This window comes from Pocillopora damicornis, chromosome 11 (assembly GCF_964200805.1).
Source record: "Pocillopora damicornis chromosome 11, jaPocDami1.2, whole genome shotgun sequence".
Lineage (NCBI taxonomy): Eukaryota > Metazoa > Cnidaria > Anthozoa > Scleractinia > Pocilloporidae > Pocillopora > Pocillopora damicornis.
In genome coordinates, this window is record NC_142680.1 from 9,614,684 (window position 1) to 9,635,211 (window position 20,528).

Here is a 20,528-nt window from a genome sequence, read left to right on the forward strand (position 1 = left end):
GTAATTTAATGTTTAGATAGAGCGTCTGATGTTTTGCAAAGCTATTCGACCGAACGCTACACTATTTGTGTCTACGCTGTACCATTCTACATTACGCTGAGCCATTTCACGCAACGCTACACCATTTGTGTGTACGCTGTACCATTCGACATTATGCTAAGCTACTTCACGCAACGCTACTCTGTTTGTATGTACGCTGTACCATTCGACATTACGCTAAACCATTTCACGCAACGCTACACTGTTTGCATGTACGCTGTACCATTCGACATTACGCTGAGCCATTTCACACAACGCTACACTGTTTTTATGTACGCTGTACCATTCGACATTACGCTGAGCCATTTCCCGCAGCGCTACACCATATGTGTGTACGCTGTACCATTCTACATTAAGCTGAGCCATTTGACGCAACGCTACACCGTTTGTGCGTACGCTGTGCTACTCGACGATACCCTGAGCCGTTAAACTCAACGCTACACCGTTTGAGTACTGTATCGCAAATGAGTGCTAAGCTATTCGTAATTGAGCTAGTCCATTTCACAATCTCATGTTCCAACTCAACATGGGCTACTAGACCGTTTCTCATTTGGCTAAACTATTCATGTTTAGGGTGTTCTGTTTCACGAAGGAAAACTAGACTGTCTATAATTTGGCCATGCCATTCCTTTATTAGCTATGCTATCCTGCAGCTGATCCTTACACCATCTTTGTATTTGCTGATCTATTTGACATCCTTGTATTTTTGGTGGTGACGGCCGCCCATAGTAGTCTATGTTTCCATGTAGTAATCCCCCTACCCGAGCATCTGTTGTCATCCATTATTAGATTTACTTCGACCCAGTGACTAATTTCTAAACATAAGGACACTTTGTGCCATTTTTTTTAGGACGTGAGGACGAAATTGCTATTGTTATTCAGTGGTTCACGCTGCCAGAATGAAATAAATATTTTCAGAATCTACTGCAGTACTTTAGTATACCAAACCTGTGTTAAAGTGCTTTAAAAATCGACTTCGATTATCTACGAAATTTATCGTCACAGTATTACCTCTGGATCAATCATCCTTATTAAGTGCTCGAGGATAAAGGAAACGATGGCCAACTGAAGAAGTTCGTGGTTGTTAAAGAAGTTATCATTGTCAGTGCTAAAGGAAATGTGCAATATGGAAAATGTTTATACAGAGGTTAAGGTGTGATTAATTAGAAGAGGTTCCAGTAGGGTTAAAAGTTGGTTCACTTTACAGAGACGGGATAGAGAAAATTTTTACATCGGAATCATGTCAATATTATAAGGAGTCTGCTTGACTTCCGAGTCTTCTCTATATATGGTTATTCTTGACCGGTTTATTTCTAATGCACCTAGCTGAGCCTGTTTTTAGAACTTAGAACCAAATGTTCTCTCATAAAGCTATCAGAATTTTCTAAGTTAATTCAAATTTGATCGAATTGAGCATACTGCAGTGCCTAGTAAATAAACCCCTTCAGGCGGAAGGTATGTGGGCCGATAATGGCTACGGCTGAGATATTGTCCTACAAGGAATATTTGGCCCAGAGGCGAAGCTGTGAATTTTGAGGACAGTCTCTCAGCCATGGAAATATTAGTCGACGTACCAGAGAGAGGATTGTTTTATTAATAATCCCTCAGTATCGCATGTTAACAGCAAATTTATTGACTTTTTTGTTCTTTCCGGAGCAGCATTATGAATCAACTTTATAGTGTCACTTTCCCTGGAATCTACAAAACGAGTTCGGTGTTCTTCCACGTAAAGAAACGAAAATGAATTGAAACTCTTGAGCAGCCTTTTTTCTTATTGGTTATGTTTCCTTTTCGACGGAAATAATCGATAGGCAAATATCGAAGTAGATAAGGGTAATTGCGTGATAACTGTTGGGTGATTTTGCACCACGTGAGGCTTAAGTAGCCCATAGAGTCGCGCAAAAATTACTCGGTGGGTTATAACAGTCATATCACTATTATCCAAAACTTTGATCGGGGCAGTTAAAAGCCTCGCCAAAAGTTTTTAATTGATGAAGAGTTGATTTTTATTGTATGCCAGTCAAGTCAAATTGTTCATGTGGTATATTTACCTAAAAGTACAGGGAAAAAAAACCCAGAAAAGAATAAAGAATAAAGAATTGGTTTACAGGTCTACATCCAGATAACCATAATAACATTAACCGCTAATTAGCTCTCACCACATGAAAAGCGAAAACATCTGAATCCAATTGTTTTCTTAACAACATTGTTACAGGAGTAAGAACAGATTTAATCATGTGATGTTAGAGTCTTCTGCAGGACACTGGCCGCTCTGAGAAGCATAACAGGGTTACACAAAGTACATCGGAGTTATGTAACTTAATAAACTACAGTATATGAATGTTCCATCTTCATATTAATTGAAAAAAGGGTAGTTTAGTATTATCAACTGGGTTGATAACGCAAATTGTCCACCGTAAAGAGTTTCTAACCCTAGCCCTAACCCTAAGCAAATAAGTATGAAGAGATGATTGCTTCTTGATCTTTCAGCACTCAGAAATGACAGTCACCGCTTACTTCTCCTTGTGATTTCAAAATACTTTATCCTTCAAGCAGGCTATGACAACAGACAAGCTTGTCAGTTAGAGGGTGAAAACTTAGCGTCGCACACGATTCTTTTATCGAGGAATCAATAAAATGAATGGCACTCAAAGAAGAGAATTACAAATTGGTCCTGGGACTTAAAAAGTTAAACCGTACCTCCAACCAGTTCCATCATATCGCCAAACAATACAAACGGTGATTGAGCCAAAAATACACTTGATAGCCGGCGATGTGTACGGAGAGGAACATTTTTCTCTTGAAAGATAAATCTACGTGTTCTTTTTGCCTTCAATTACATCTACAGGGTTTGTATTCCTAAAAACATAGCGAAACAAAAAATTTCGCCATGACACAAGGGACAGTGTAAGAACCCTCTTCCACCAAAGTTAAGATTAGAATCTGCAAGGACCCATTATTTTGCTGATTATTGATCGATTTTTTGACACATTACGGAAGCGAGGAATTTTGAGAAATCGAGGAATTATGAGAAGAGCGTGCGAGAGCGATTTTTTTCACTTCCAGTCCCACAACCCCTTGCGTTCGCATTTGCTTAGTCCTTTGTGGTCCTTAGTTTTCTCGCACCTCGGATAATTATCTTTGAGAAAATTCAAGGTCTGTTAACAACTTAGTAGAATATATTTCGCGGCAGGAAAACGCACTAAACAAATGGTCGCTTTTACAAAATGTTAAGCCACACAATGTAACACCTATTATCAGGAGTGTCAAAAATGATAATACAAATTTACACTACTAACAATGCAAAAAACGTTCAGAAAGTGTTGGCAGCTAAGCTAGAGCTGTTCATGGAGATATTATGTGATAATAAGAGTATTCCAAAAACATTTTTGATGTATGTATGGAAACTTTTTCATCCTTGCGATAATGCGAAAGAATACTGGCCTGTTTAGTCAACTTTTCATTCTGACAGAAGTACTTGTGGCCAGTTCTTTGTAATCTCTTTCTACGCTTCCGAGAGGTTAAAATTTCTTTTTCCGTTATTACAATTTTTTCAGCCTGAAAGTTTTATTCTAGTACAGATGTAAAATGTGTCTTCTACAAATTCTGAAAGGTCAGCAGACAGCTCTTTGATCTTGTGAAACTCCTATTATTTGGAAAGTATGTCGGAAGGGGTAACATACTAAAAGCGTTTTTAGAAATCTCATTCAATACACACTAAGAACTTGAAAAAAGGCCAACGAGAAAACTGCGATAATGATGCACCACGTGAATTGATTTGTCTTCACTGACCTGAATTCTGGACAAGTCAATGCAAGATCGAAATTCGACATGGCCGACTGTCTTTGGACCAAATCAGGTCTCGTGACACAGTTACGATGTCTTTCATCGATTAATATACCAATAATTATTCATTACTACTGGCTGTACAATATTCGTGGTTAAGAACTTATGTTTGAGTAGTTAAGTTAAATGCTGGTGTGGTGACCCTGTGGTCGCTATATATCGCAATAGCTGCGAGTCGTTGAGGTAGTTTCGTCACGGTTTACACATCACTACGCTTGATATTCAGGACTATCACAAAATTAATGAAATAGTTCAGTGAGGTTCATATTTTTTAAAATCCTCTTCTTCTTTAATTATCTGTAGAGGAAAAAGACAGCGTCATTGGGGTAGATCAGAGATGGTATTGATCTTTCAGGCATTCCATTGGTTAATTAAATGGAATCAGTTATGTAGTTGTCCAAATATCCAAATTGTTTAAATTTGAAACTCCCTGTGCTAGCTGAACTTCGAATTCTACCCCCTCCTTTCATGTAACATAACAAGCGCTTGAAAAAAACCTTAGACAGCTCTGTATCATATTTAAATGTTGCAAAAAAAAAATAGAGGTAAAAATAAAAGTGAATAGATCTCACATTTAAAACAGATGAAGATACCGTGAATAGTTATAAAGTTCTACCACAAATGTTACAATTTGATTGACTGCCAGTCTCGTGATCAATATTGTCGAGAGGAACAATGTCCTATTAATTTTTCTTGATAACGATTAGAGTGAGTAGCTAAAGAGTGTGTTCATATATATATATATATATATATATATATATATATATATAAATATTATGAGAGGAAAAAAGGACGCAACTACATTTCCCGACAAGCCTGTTTGGTGAATCGCTTCACTCTTCAGGGGTTCAATGAAAGAATATTCATGTGACTATCGTTTATATACTAAGAAAATTTGTATAATACGCGGTAAACTTAAAAACTTTCAAGTTCAGCTGTTGCGTAGCAACGCTTTGTTTCTGTGTCGGCATGAAGATACGAGTTCGTTACGCTTATTTAGTGATGAGAGGTCGGGTCGGTAAATTATCAGGAATTTTTCTTTTAGGCAGAGGTTGCATCTTTTACTGGAGCTGTTGTAGGGAGAGTTAGATGATAAGACGCGCCATGAGATAGAATAGTCAATGTTGTCGTTCTTGAGTGTCCAGATGTGTTTGCTAAGTTCGGTAGAGTTTTTGTGCTTGGCGTGGCGGAATGATGCGGTGTGATTTCTGTGTCTTGTTTTGAAGTCGGTTTCTGTGAGTCCAATGTATGTTTCAGAGGTATTGTTGTCGTTCCGTGTGACGGTGGCTTGATAAACGACTGAGGATTGAAGGCAGTTACCATTGAGCGGGCAATTGTTCTTTTGTCGGCAGTTGCATGTTTTGTTGGTTCCCGTGCCGTCTTTGTTGTCTTTCGTGTGAGGTGAGTGGGACGAGTGTAAGATGCGCTTGTTGTGGTTGTCGATGACCTGTTTGGTGTTGTTCATACAGCTGTAACTGATTTTGATGGTGTTGCGGTTGAATATTTTGCGGAGGCTGTGATCCTTAGGGAAATGTTTGTCGATTAGGCTGAGGAATTTGTGTCCGATATTGGTGCTGACGTTCTTGCTGAATGGAGGGTTGTACCAGAGGATGTTGCTTCGCTGCCTGTTTTTGCGTTTTGCAGTCGTGGTGGGTTCGTAGTGGAGGGTGTATTGGTATCCGCCACTTGACGAAGGCGGATACCAATACACCCTCCTCCTTCGTCACCTTCGTCTTCGTCACCTTCGTCACCCTCCGCCTTCGTCAAGTGTCACTTGACGAAGGCGGATACCAATACACCCTCCACTACGAACCCACCACGATTGCAAAACGCAAAAACAGGCAGCGAAGCAACATCCTCTGGTACAACCCTCCATTCAGCAAGAACGTCTATTGTGCAGTAGAAATGTCGAGCTCATATTCTGATTGTTAAATGGATTTCCTATCAACTATGTCCCCAGTTGGACAATTTCTTCTCTTGTGATTAAATTAAATAGAGTTTGGCGGAATTTATGACATTACCATGACAACCATACACCTCCACCCTCATTGCTGCCCATCGGTACCACGCGAGAGCTTGAAAACGAACATAACGCGCCGTGACAGGTGGGTCAAGGAAATGTGATACAACCGTGTGACTGTCGGTGTTTCCTGCAAATTCCTACATGGTTGAAATAAAAAAAAGAGAGACTGCTGTCATGCTTATCCTGATCCTAACCGAATCTTATGTTTATCAGATAAAAACAATTTTACATTCACTTCGTAACTATTGAGAACGCAATTGGTTACGTGCATCATATAACGTTCTTATATTTTGTTACATACCGATTTTAGTTCTTGCAGAAAATAATTTGTATTGTCATATAAAGACAATTTTGTATTCACTTCGTATTTATTGACAAAGTAATACGTTACTTGCAGCATAAAAACGTTCTTACATTTCGATACATATTGATTTTAGTTCTTGCAGAAAATAACTCGTATAGTGCAATTACTATCGACACATTACAGATGAAGAAATCGTTCAAAATAAGTTTATCTCATTAATTTTGTAGTTGCTAAATTGCGATAGAAATAAACTTTTTGTCTTAGAACGGACAATTGGTACACTTTGAAGAGCACTGTACTCATTGACTGAGTAGGGGAGCCTGAGGGCCATAGAAATAAAAATGTGTGGTTCGATTTCACGACGTCCGGCCCTGTGCGACAGGCGATTATCATTTCATCATCGTATGACATCCCTTACTTGTCTCTCTTCTTTACTTATACTTTAACTCGTATCTATCGGTAGGTCTTACTTAAACCAGCTGTACGGCTCAAATACGGGATTGTTTAATGATGCTGTTCAGAAATACCATGCGCGGGGCTGTCAGTGCAGGTCACATGAAAAGATTGAGTAAAAGAGACGTCCCAGCGTATTTGGACGCATTCGTCATTATATATTTTACAAAATTCTCAGTTGTTTCTCCGTCGGACCAACCTACCTTATTTGCATTTTGTTGCCCCTGTTCCTTGTAGTATATAAAGTCACTTGTGTCATTGCTGTACAGCAGCGAGTACTTTGTGACTCATTGAGCGGTGTCATATCTTCCTTGTGTAGCTATCAGTGTTATCTTAGTGTCCTGCCTCAGCAGATCAATCTGTAGCCAAGGGCTAAGGTCTTCGTGGGGGGCTACCCAAGAACCTCTCTTGTCTCCAACTACCCTGGACTCTAGTCTTCCCAGAATGGCGGCGTGAATACGATTGAGTTCCGAGGAGGCATTAATTTGTGCGTTAGCAATTTCACCACTTTTCATTCCAAGAGCGCGACGACAATCTAGTCGAGTGCATAATTAATCAAAGCCAAAAATAGAGGGTTACTGTTGCTATTCTACAAACCTTTCAACTCCTAAAAGTGATTAACGTGAAGCTTCTCCTGATACAGGGCTCGAAATAATTATTTAGTAAGCGTCGGCGATGCTGATTGGTCGAACATATTTTTGCTTGGTCATGACCCTATTTCTGTCAAATTTGAACAACCATCAACACTAGCCCCAGATTACATGCTTTTAACTATCCTACGTCTTATGTTTGTTGAAAACAAACTCAACAGATGTCAGGTTGGGAAAACATGCCGTAGTCCTCTGTTTTGTGAGGAAGACTCAAATTTGATGTGTTCAACGCAAGGTACAACTGCGAAGTTGTATATAATCAGTTTCAGAGAATGATTTTGAAAATGATTTAGTGTTGACACAAGATTTCGCACTAAAGTGTTTTTCCATTACCATGGCAACCGTACAGCTCCACTCTCATTGATGGCCAGGCATTCCAAGCGAGCACCAGAAATCGGATGTAACGTGCAGTGATTGTTGGGCTCAAGTCATGTGAAACAACAGTGCGCCGGTCTGTGTTCCCACTGAATTCCTAATTAAGTAATGGATAATCCAACATGTCTTTATGTTCCCGGTGACTCGAACTGACATGCGATCATATAAAAAAAAAGGAATCCTGTTATGCTATAAAGCTAGGCAAACTGATCTGATGCTATACAATACTTTGACAGAGAAGTTAAAGTTTTTGAGGGAAAAAAGTTGCAAAGGGAACTATTTTGAGTATCCTTTTAAGTTTGGGTCATCAAAGCATAAGAATTTGGTAAAAATGAATCAAACAAAACCAGGATAAGTCAGTACTGGTATGAGAAACTGAGAGAATTTAGGCACCGAGAGACTGCAGCTTATGTCGTAAAAACGGTCAATTTAGGTGACACTCACCTTGTTTGCACCTTGCCCTTGCTCTTTGTAGAACAAAAAATTACTTGTATCGTTACTGTACGACAAGGAATACTTTGTCACCCATTGGGGTGAGTCGTGTCTTCCTTGTGTAGCTACCCTGACAGTTTTAATACGCTGCTTAATCAGATCGATCTGTAACCATGGGGTGCTATCTCCCGGATGAGCCACCCAAGCGTCACCTCTCCACCCTGGCACGGTCATGAGATGAAGTCTGCCTCGAACTGCAGGGTAAATGCCATTGTACTCTGAAGAAGCACCGATTTGCGAATCAGTAATTGCATAGCTCTCCATGCCAAGGGCTTCCATGCAATCTATATGATGCGAAATGATTATTACCTCTCAGTGAACATAAATACTTTCAATAAACCCTTCTCCAAACTGGCAATTAATACAACCATATGCCTCATTAACACCAAAGCTTAAAACATGTTTTAAGGCTGTTTTGTTAGATGCAGTTTATAACTTTTTTTTCACCATAGGAGCTTCTTAAATCGATGTTTGTCGACTTCAAATTTGATACATTGAAATTGATTCAGTTAATCCCAGAGTAACTAAATATGTTTTACTAGTGTAGTTGGGGTAATAATAATAATAATAAAAAAGTCCTCCTTGATCCCAAAAGTAGTTCCAAAACAGTCCGTACTGACCATTAAAAGAGAGTGTTACACATCTTATGGAATTTGTAATTTGGGGGCTAAAGAAAATTCTGAATAAAAGAAAACAGTAACAATTTCCTTAGTTTTTCCTACTTGCACCTCTGCCATAGTATGCGGGATGACGTGTCAAATAGCCGATATCTTCCCAAAGCTATTTCGCTGTCCTATCCCGCAGACGATGAAGTAAATTGCATTTGAAGTTACTGTTGAACTGATTATTTGCATTTTATTTTATGTTGTACAGAATAAATTTAAAGAACCAAATAAGTCTACCTTGGCCTTTTATTGCTGGGTGCGTTAAGCCTTTGTAATAATCCTTATTTTTAAGCAAGTTAGATGGATTTTTTCCGAGAAAAGGAAATGATTAAATAAAGTCTTAATTTAATTCTTGACACTAATGTTTGATAATTTTTGTGCGAGTATTTTTTCCCGCCTCGTTTCTTTCGCTGAAACTCAAATCTCTACACGGTCATATATAGAGGTAGATCGGCCGATACAGTTATGGAAAATGTCAGTACAAAATGGCGATAGGTTTCTGAAAAATGGTCATCGTTTTCCACTTACTTAGACAGCCGTATAGGTTCTCTGCTTTTGCCTTACAACCTGCCCAAGTCACTGGTCGAAGGAAAAAAATGTTATGGTAAAAGCATTATTGGCAATAACACAACATCAAAAGTAACTTTCAACTGAAACAAAAACATAAACTAAGAATTCTGAAGAAGTACAAGATGAATGTAAATAAGAAACCATTACCATGGCAACCATACAGTTCCACTCTCATAGCACACCAGCTGTGCCAAGTTAGAACTTGAAAACGAATCACTCGCGTGACGATTGGAGGGTTTAAGTCATGTGGTACCACTGTAAGCTGATCTGTGTTACCTGTAAAATCCTGAAAGAGCAAAATGGGAAAAACAAATGAGGTGAATTTAATTGCCGATGGAATCCTCCTTTTTCTCTAAAATTACGTAAACTAATTCTTGCCTGAATTTATTTAATTCTGGCCGAGTTTTCTACTTTTTCTATTCAGGATGTCAGTCGCATTTTGTTTATCGATAAAAACTCACCCTAAAATTTCAAAGTGTAGCATTTGCTTTCCATTATAACTTTCCTCATCCGTAGACATATTTTTTTTTCCTTCTTGTTGTACAAGTACTTCTTTTATATTATTTATCATCTTTTACTAACATTTTGTTGTCTAATTTTAGTCGGTGATAGTTTTTTCACAGCCTAAAGCATGGCTTTAAATATAATGACGTACATGCTCTTCACTATGATGTTATCGTACATCCTTGAAATCGCGCTTTGCATTTATTCAACCTTTCTTTTTTTACGAACGCACGTTTACAGTCACAACATGACTTCTTTATGTCGTTTTATTCACTTTTTCGCTTATGTCATGTGTAGTGTATAGATTGATTATGTGATCTAAGCACTAACTCCGTGTATCTGTTTTTTGATGCATGGCAAGTGGAAGCTAAAAATGAAATCAATTTAAATTTTCCTAGACAATTTTTTGCCTCATGCTCATGCAGTGGATGTTGTTGAATAATTCCCTCATCTTCGGCACAGGGAAAATTTAACAATATTTACTACGCCATCCACGAATGGCTGTTAATTAACTTTCTTTCTTAAGGTCCGTATAAGCAGACGAATCTGGCCGACCTTTTTCACTCCTTGTTCTTTGTAGTAGAGCCAGGCAAGTGAATCGTTACTGTAAAGTAGAGAATACTTTGTAACCCAGTGAGACACGTCATGCCTTCCTTGAGTTGCTATACCGGTAACTTTATTGTTCTGTTTAATGAGATCAATCTGTAACCAAGGGCTAGTATCACCATCGGCAGCGACCCAAGCTCCACTTAATCCCTGTACTGCAGGTAGCAGATGTAGTCTGCCGAGTGGAGGGGCGTTATTACTATTAACTTCTGTAGAACCAGTTATCTGAACGTCAGAAATTGCATTACTTTCGATACCAAGGGCTTCAAAACAGTCTGAATGGTCAAGAAAATGGAAGTAAGTCAGATTCCGAGATTGATTTTTGAAAGTAATAGTGATTCTACTCGCGCTTTTATTGGTCGATGGTTTTCGTAAATGAGAGTATGTAAACACAATTGAACTGTCGAGAAACCTTTGATGTTCATGAAGAAAGGGGAATTGCATGCTTTGATACAACTTCAGTGCTCATTTATGACTTGCTATATTTGCAAAGTAACACATTCATTCGGATAGAGAAGAGATCTTCTCAGGGAATGACCTCCTTTCTCGATTCCGGAACCGTTCTATCACGGAGTAGGCTTTTTACTTCAAGTTGACGAGGATGGATTGTTACTTGAACTCATGCACTGGAACTCCCAGCGCTTTACAAGGCAAGGCAATATTTTTTCGCTGTGGATATGATTAAAAAAAGATATATTTACCACGGCAGCCATAGAGCTCTACCCTCATTGCAATCCTTCCCTCCCAAGTCAGTGGTCGAAAACGGATGTAACGTTGCTTAATGACTGGGTTCAAGTCATGTTGCACTTCGCTGTGTCGATCGGAGTTTCCAGAAAAAACCTATACACATTGGGAGGATAAAACTGTTATTAACGGCCCAATTCCCTAAACCAAGACAACATAAATCTGAGATAATGGATTCCCCATACAGGCTTTATTCCAAGGTTATTTCTTTTCAAGATATTTTTATTTCTGTCAATTCCGTTGCCATATTCTTAGAAGGACCTTGATCTAGTAAAAGACATTTTTGCTCACACGTGTTCTGTTCATTCTTCACGTAAGCACGCCACAGGTAAAAGAAACATAAGAGACACCATTCGCTATTATGGGAAAATCTTCGCAAGTGTGGAGATAAAATGCTTGGGTTCAAGTGATTCCTCAGTATTGCACGGCGCATCCTCTGCTGCGCGTAAAAATCACCTAATCAGGCGAGTAAGCCCGCGTGCTTTCCGAGAACACGGTATTATTTCTCAATCAATGGACCAGGTAAAGAGGTATGATGGTCTTCAGCTCTTGAACGAGCACAGGGTGGTTGGACTGCTATGATATGGGTGAGTCACCCTCTTTCCCTTGAACATGGCTCGAATTCCCTTGTACTCCCCGGCAAAAAGAAAAAAAATTAAACATTTTGGAAATCTCAGAGAAGCTTTCTGTTTCCTTTCACTCTCTCCTAATCTTTGCATAATTACACAGGGCCCAGCTGTTCAAAGGACAAAAACGCTATCCAACAGATGAATCCCTATCCAGCTGATAAGTGCTAGCAAAACCTTCAGTGAGATCCACCTTACTTAGTGGATAGATTTATTCACCATTCCACACTATCAACTGATTTGAACGCCAATTTCAATTACGACTCATGGAAATAATCAACATTAAGTTTGTTCCAGTACCTTGTCTTCACTTTTTCCTCGGTCTCTGTAGTACTGAAAGTTAACGGTATCACTGCTGTACAGCAGATGATATTTAATCACCCACTCGTCCCGGTCATATCTTCCCTGTGTTGCTACACGTGTCACGCTAACATACAGATTAGTCATCAGATCGATCTGAAGCCATTGATTGATGTCCTCGAACTGAGGTATCCATGTTCCTGGGAACCGTAGTCTCCCAAAAGAAGCAATATGTGAAGCACTGTATTCTGAAGAGGCACTGATTTGCCCTTCTCTGATTCGTTTATTTTCCATACCGAGGGCAACGAGGCAACTTTCAACTGGAAAAGAATACACACATTTACTCAAGACACAACCAAACTAACCCATTATTATTGCTTTAAATCAGTCACATTTAAAAATCAAGGGATGGTGACCAACGTCTTTCAATAATGTCATATTTCTAAACCCAATGCTCCCTTTTTCTGCAATGGATATTGTTTCCTCATTGCAGGTCTCAATAGCATTTATTAAAAATCATGTACAACAATCCAGTGGCACCGCTAAATTGTCTCTGTGTATTTGTTATTTCCATGGAAGAAGACTTCGTGTAGGGGAAGTCCTCTTTTTGTCATAATAAAGCGACAATGATTAATTGACAATTAGTTCATACGTCAGCGTGCGTTCATCGAGGTATGAAGCACGCGGGAAGTTTGGAGAGCACGAAAGATGCGTAAGAGGTGCAATTTTTGAAAAAAAAACGAATATAAAAATAATTTTCTTTTTTCGACCATATTTCGTTCCCCATACTATTCCTTATAACGTGTTTAAATTTTCAACGGTTCCTCTCATAACTGAACACCGAGTCACACAAAGAATTAATCGTTGGCTTTTTCTCGAGACGTGAGCGTGGGCCGTCTGTGATCGCCTTAGTCAAACCTAGACCACGTGCGTCGGACACAATAATGAATTATAGCAGCGAATTCATCAGTGAAGAGGCTGTTTCTTGGCTACAGTCGCATGGAATGAGACTTACGTTTGGAATAAGGCATCGAATAGCATTCACTTTTTTAGGTTGGCTTCTCGTGATATGTTGTAGCGTATGTATGCCACATCACTAGTCTGCGTTTTACAAATAAACTCTAACCTTTTTTTTAGTGTTATTTGTGATATTTTTGTTCTCTGGCAGCGATATCAGCCCATCTTGTCGGGTTTTAGCTAAGATCTCAACCCACTAATGCAGAGCGGAGTCTTAACTGCCTTTCAAAGCTTATAATAGTATCCTCTTATAGAGAGTTTAAACCCTCTGTGAATAGACCCCAAGGTCTCAGTCACCCATTCAAAGTAATAAAGGAGTGAAAAGCTTAATTTTAAGAACAATCATTCACAGAAAAGCAATAATTAATATATTTACTGGTCAATTCACTTCTGTGATATAATTTACAGTCTACATATAAAATCTGAGATAACTAACCAACGGTTTGACACAACTGGCCTGTGAACTTTGGATCACAGTTGCAGACAAATCTTTTCCCGGTCGCCTCACAGTTTTCCAGGCATGTTGCCCCATTAAGACATGGCTGATCTCTGCAACAATTATTAGAGCACTGGGTACAAGGACACGATGAACCTGCCGTCTAGAGGAGAGGATAATATATAGATTTAGCCAAGCCTAAAAGCGGAGCTCGCATTTTTTTTCCCGCACGCCTCAAGGGCACAACGCCTTGCCCTGGCCAAGACTAGAACCCGGGTCGTCCAATTCAGAACTCAGTGCACTGACCACTGGACTACTGATCAAAGCCTTGGCGCTGGCGTGCCCCCGGTACAGTTGACCACGCATGTTAAAAGTAGCACCTTGTACGGTCGTACAGTCGTACATCCAAACTTTTTCGGCTCGATGGGTTCCTACTACTTTGTATAATTATGGGGCTACGCTCTGCGAGCTCCGATATAAATAATTGTGGTTTTCTTGTATTTATTTGCTCCCCTCATGTACAAAGTCAGAACATTATACGATTTGATGTGTGTGTGTGGGGGGGGGGGGGGGGTGGAAGGGGGAGTGGTGACGGAAGATTTTGTGTCTCACCGTGACTTTGTAGTTAGTTACAAGTTCGTAATACTGAGATCCACTCATTGGCTTTAATGCACCGGGCTTTGTATGTCTGTTTTCTTCATTCAGTTGGCAATTGTTCTGGTTGATACTTTTTAGGAAGTTGAACGAAATACACCGACAGTTTGTTTGGCATGTTTTATAGCATTCCGTCACTCCCGCCGCTGAAAAATTAGCGGAGACGTGTCCAAACAGGCAGTAGTCGTCTACCATGTTCCTTTCCATGATGAAGGAACATCCGATAAAACCCCCAATACGACAAAGACCAGCGGTGAAGACAATCATAAACGCAGACACTATCAGCAGCGGCCTGACGGATTTATGAAAACAGGCTTCAAAGGATTCCCTGGTGAAATGGAAATTCAATAGCTGATAAGAAGAAGACAAAACTGCTGATTCTCACGCAGAAATTTGAAAGTTGATTCAAATTTATCGGGCCATTCCGGAGAAAAAGCATAAAAATTTTGGAGTGGATAGGGGAAAATAATGTTAGGGAATTAAAGGAAGAAAAAATGCTGCAGTTTAGGTTACTAGGTCTTAGAGCATCTGCATACGAAATCAGAAATAGGTGTAGCCCCGGAACAGTTTGGGTTTGATAAATTACTTAGCTCTATGATTGGTTCAAACAGGTCGTGCCATTTTCTCAAGCAATCAGATTGAAAAACTAAACTAACATCACGACTTGATCCCTCACCCTTCCCTTACTTCAGGCAGCTCGCTCGTTGTTTCATTAGCTCCTTAATAGCTTTTGATATTTCAATTCCGTTTTTTCTGTTTTTTTTCTTTTTGATCACTTTGGTTTTAGTTGTACCACATTCAATTGAAATGCATACTAGCATTACTCTTCTTTTTAAAATGTGCGGACATGATTTAAAACTTTCGCAAATGATAGAGAGTTCAAATAATTCTTTTTTCGTATGCATTTAGTCCATATCTAATACAGACCACATGTTCATTACAAATTGAATCCAAATTTGGTTTGTTTTGTCTGAGAGCTGTTTGCTTTGCCTTAACCCTTAACAACAGGAAATTTTCCTCCCCTTTGTTAATCTTTTCCTCTACGGAGTAATCACGGTGTATCTTCACACTTTTAAGTGGTAAAGTTGTAAGGAATCCTAAAAAAGATAGCACTATCTCCACGTATCAGAAACCATATCAGAAAAACCTTCCCAACCTTATTTATATGGTTTTTCATTATTATGGCATGAGATAATTAATATTTGATACCTAAGGGGTTTGGTGAGTTGTTTATGTTCGTTTCACTTGTCTGATTTCTGCAGATTTTTTTACTCAACTACCTTTTGAGAATTTTGTTAATTCGCGTACTGGATTTCAGTGTAGCTGAATGAAAACGTATCTAAGAAGTCGATAGTTGGCTTAAAAGAAACCAATTCTTAATCAACAAAAATTTTACCAACTTATATCGCAGTTAAGTCAAACTCGATTGATACAGTGATTAGAATTACTTAGGATAAAACGATACACAAAGAAATTGAGAAAAAAAAAAGATTATTGCTTGACGAGCCCAAAGATAGCCAAAGTCATCATAGTTTACTTACATTTCAAAGTCGTAAGAATCTCGCTTTGATATCTTTATCGCAAGATCTCCGGATGGACGCCTTTCTTAAACGAAGGATAAATGTTTTCGAAGAATATTTAATTTATTTGTGACATAAATGTGCTTGATAAAGAATGCGACAGGCGCCAACCAGTTAGCCCCAACATTAAGGAAAACACTCTAGTACGCTGTCCTTAAGCCTAATCACTACAGACCCGTTTTAAAATCGATGAAAATTCATTTAACCTGGAAACAAAGATAAAACAGACTTTATCAGTCTGATAAAGATCTAAAGTGTATTATCCCGTAATCATTCGTCACCCGTGATTTCCATCCCTCCATCGTTTAATTCAGTAAGCCTTTGACATTGATTTCGATTCATTTTAAAAGAAAAACGTAAATGTTAGTGGACTGTACGTTTCCTCAGTTTAAGGACGCCTCTTTTATCTTCTCCATCTTCACTCATCCCCTTTTCCTCTTTGCCCACCTTTTCTATTTCAATATTTCCTGTAACTTCTCTTTTAAACCCACTTTGGTTTTTTGGTTCACTTCAACTTGACGAAGTTTCGTTACTCTATCCATTTTAAAATCGGAATTACACTTGGATCAATACTACTGTAACAATGGTTAAAAAATAGACAAATTGAAATAACATGGACAGTATTTATACCTTTTTCTCACAGGCTCTTCAAATTCTGCTTGCAGTTTACTTAAAAATGTAGGCGGACCAAGGACTCTGACAGCCAAAAGATTTCTCGTCAAAAAACCTCCCAACACGATAGCTTAATAACAATTCATAATTCCAATTGTCATCAGCCGGTCAAACAACAGTCTGACACACTCCAGGTATTTAATTGTCTCAAATTAGTTCCCACAGAAGCCCTTGTTCAGCCTGTTTTGCCATTAAGTGTGTTGCAAGTTATAGCCGTTAATCAACTTTCTCCACAGGAGATAAAAAATATTACCCAAATACAATCAATTGCTTGACAAGACAATTTCACGAGATAAGGTAGAATCTCTCTTAAATTGTTAATCTTTTTGAAACGGAAAACCGGATTAATTTTGTTATGGGATGTTTTTACTGAGTGCAGATAGACTAAGGAATGGCAAACAATATTGACGAGTCGACTACGAAATTATCTAAAACGGATGAAGTAAAAAAAAAGTCCTACTACCATTTCTCTCTCCCCCTTTTCTATCATCTAGAATTTATATTAAAAGCACAGGGAAACCATTTCACTGCCAGCTATCGGGGAAAACACACACAGAACAAGGCAGTGATGCCATTTCGCCACTAGGAAAATTTCCAATCTTCAAAACGGGAGCAAAGTCATAAATTAATCATATTAAAAAAAGAAACAATCTTTTTCTAGAAAGTGAATTTTTACATTATTACCTAAAAAAAACTTCAGCTGCGCAATAATCATGCAATATAAATAAAAGCGTAAGATTGTTTACAAAGATGATTCACAATTTCCAAAATGGCCCCAAAATTAAAAATTCATTATAAGGAAAAATAAGCTTCATGGCAAGAACGTTCATCGCCTCAATCTGTCCCATCGGAAACTTCAGCATCGGCAAAATTTACAGGAGATTGATGATCTCAGAAGTTGCCACCAAAATTAATAAGTTTTATTCTTACAGAAAAAAATGACATTTTTGAATTTGCCGACAAAATTCGCGAATTGGAAATATCAAACAGCGACATTCTGGTTTCTTACGACGTGTCCTCCCTCTTTACCAACGTACCCTTGGATGAAACAATTGAGATACTCGCGAACAGAGCTTTTGACAACGACTGGTTTAATTCAACCTATGACCTGAACCTGACCAAAACAGACCTTGTTGACCTTCTCAGTGTAGCTACAAAAGGACAACTCTTCCAGTATAATGGAGCACTTTACGAACAGACGGATGGCGTGGCCATGGGTCCCCCCCTTGGTCCCCTGCTAGCTAATGTGTTCATGTCTTCAATTGAAGAAAACCTCGAGCCAGAGGGTAAACTCCCTTCCTTCTATCGAAGGTGCGTTGATGATACACTCACTATCATGCCAAATATCGCAACAGCATCTAACTTCCTGGACACGCTTAACAAGGCACATTCTTCCGTAAAATTTACGATGGAAACCGAATGCAATGGCATGCTCCCTTTTTAAGGCATCCAGTTACTGAGCCGATCGCCCCAAATAGAGACAAAGGTGTACGAAAAACCCACGAATTCAAGTCTCCTTTTACATTACCAAAGTCACGTTGACAATCGGTACAAACAGGGTTTACTCCGAACTATGCTGGGTCGAGCACATCGTTTATCTTCTTCTTGGTCACACTTCTCAGACGAATGTGACCGATTGAAGACAGTATTCTCGCGTTTAAAGTACCCCAAACACCTCATCGACTCTGCCACCAAAAATTTCGTTGACTCAAAGGTTTGTGACCAGCAGCGACCATTATTACCAACTAAAGAGACGGATGACACAATTCGAGTGGTTCTACCATTTAAAGACCAAACCTCAGCAAATTTTGTGAAAGGACAACTCAAGGATCTGAGCCTAAATGTGAACACCAACATCCAGCCCGTATTTGTCAGCCGAAAAATTGATCAAGAACTGAATGTGAAAGAAGCAAAGCCATCGATCGTAAATGAACAGTGTGTTGTTTATAAATACCAATGTGACCTGTGCGATGCAGGTTATATAGGATACACACGCGGACATTTAGACAATCGTGTAAAAGGACATAAACAACAGTCCTCAGCCATTGCCAAACATTGCAAGAACGTACACGGGACGATCCGTCAGGACCTACTGAAATGCTTCGAAGTTCTTAAGAAGTGCAGGAACAAATTTAACTGCTTATTGTACGAAATGCTTCATATAAGAACTTTAAAGCCAAACCTGAACGTGCAATCGGACTCTATTCGCGCGAAAGTATTTGTATAATCTTCGCACCTATTATGTTAATTTTTCGCGCCACATCGCTTAAATACTGTTATTTGCATGTTTTAAACTTTTACCTTGATAATGGAGTCATGACTACTCCGAAACGTCGGATTTTATCGTTCGTTTTTACCGTTTTATCTTTTAAGAAAAAAATAGCCTCGTAAAAAGAGCGTACATGATCCCAGCAGAACCTAAGTTTACATGTGAGTTGTTAATAACTAAATACCTTCATTGACTTGTGATATGGCACATACCCTTCTATAAAAAATTCTGTATCACTATTCAAATTCATTACAAAATATACTCCTCGTAGTAAGATAGTGCATGATCCCAATAAAACCTTAGAATACATATGCATTTAATTATTTAGTTTTCGATAACTTGTGATGTAGTATATACACTTAGTCATACAAATCTCTATAATGGTATTCTTATTTGTTTCAAGATATACTCGGTTTTATCACCTTAATTACAAGGTTTGTTGCTGACTATATATATATGCATATAAAAATATAAGAACATTGCCCAGTCAAGCTGTATAAGAAATATTTGTCTCACGTGCCTAAATTTTGCTGCTGTAAAGTGTAACTGTAATAAATAAATCAATAAAACAATAAAATCGAAAGCGTTCGCGCCTGCAATATTAAAAATACTGCTTGTGACCAACGCACCTGCAATAAATTTGAGAGGAGTTTAATTTTTGATAACATGGTCGAAGTCTTCTATGGTTCTACAGTTGTTTCTAAGTAAAGTATTGCGAACATAATACATCAAGAACGGAACGACTAATTACAAGATTGGAAATAACAAGAAATACGTATAACATAGGCAATACTAATAACATAAGGAACACGGGACACTCGATGAAGAGCAATTTACTTGACGAAAAGTCCACAAAGATGATAGCTGAATAACGATTCATAAGTCCAAATCGTCATGAGCCAGTCGAACAACAATCTAACGCACTCTGGCTATTTAACTGTCTCAAAGGATTATCCCCAGAAGCCCTTGTTCAGTCTATTTTGCCATTCAGTGTGTTGCATTACCACTAATCAACTTTCTCCACAGGAGATCAAAAATAATACCTGAGTACAACCGTTTGCCTGACAAGATATATTTTTGCGAGATAGAGTAGAGTGTCTCATTAATTTTTTAATCTTTTGCAACGGAAAACCTGATTAACTTTATTATTGAGGTTTTCACCGAGCTCAGCAAGGCGTAGAAATAGCAAACGATATTGACAAGTCGACTACGAAATTATTCATCATGGATGAAGTAAATACAGGGTCATACTCCCCTTTCTCATAATCATAAGTATTTCACTTATTACGTGGGCAAGGTGAGAAAAATATTTTGGGGGCCACGGTTTTCGTGGCTCCCAAAATATTTTTCTCACCTGGCCCACAGAATTTTCAAATTTTTCACAACTTCGCCTGTTTCTGTTCGTATGTCCAGACAAGTCTTTATGGGCACTGGCCCCTGCATAGCCGCTAACTGTGGCTTATAAATATAGGCATTTAGTTTTAACTTGTATAACTCTCTGAAGGAGTCTACGACTGTTTTAGACAAAATCCGTCCGAGAATAAAGAAGTTTTACAACTACTGTTCGCATTGCTGCTCACTAGTTCGGTTTTAAAAGAATTGTTCAAAATATTGTTCAAAAATATTAATTTTAAAAATTATTTAAAAATTATTTTTTTTTAAATTGTTTAAAAACTGTTTTAAAAAAACATTGTTCCAAAAAT

General features: G+C 38.5%; 2 protein-coding genes across 2 annotated transcripts; one reads left to right on the top strand and one right to left on the bottom strand.

Annotated features, from left to right (window-relative positions):
• Positions 1–4,043: 4,043 nt before the first annotated feature.
• On the bottom strand, positions 4,044–14,626 carry LOC113671390 (uncharacterized). Its single transcript, XM_089188437.1, has 12 exons — positions 14,263–14,626; positions 13,651–13,813; positions 12,198–12,517; positions 11,229–11,367; positions 10,477–10,802; positions 9,565–9,703; positions 9,376–9,426; positions 8,135–8,466; positions 7,649–7,787; positions 6,956–7,200; positions 5,907–6,045; positions 4,044–4,182 (listed from the first exon to the last, which is right to left on the bottom strand). The coding sequence occupies exons 1-12, from the start codon at positions 14,569–14,571 to the stop codon at positions 4,175–4,177; spliced, it is 2,310 nt and encodes a 769-aa protein (XP_089044563.1). The 5' UTR covers positions 14,572–14,626; the 3' UTR covers positions 4,044–4,174.
• A 3,433-nt stretch (positions 14,627–18,059) lies between these two features.
• LOC149037371 (uncharacterized) lies at positions 18,060–18,922 on the top strand. The gene has a single exon (XM_089188533.1). The coding sequence runs from the start codon at positions 18,130–18,132 to the stop codon at positions 18,781–18,783; it is 654 nt and encodes a 217-aa protein (XP_089044659.1). The 5' UTR covers positions 18,060–18,129; the 3' UTR covers positions 18,784–18,922.
• Positions 18,923–20,528: the final 1,606 nt, after the last annotated feature.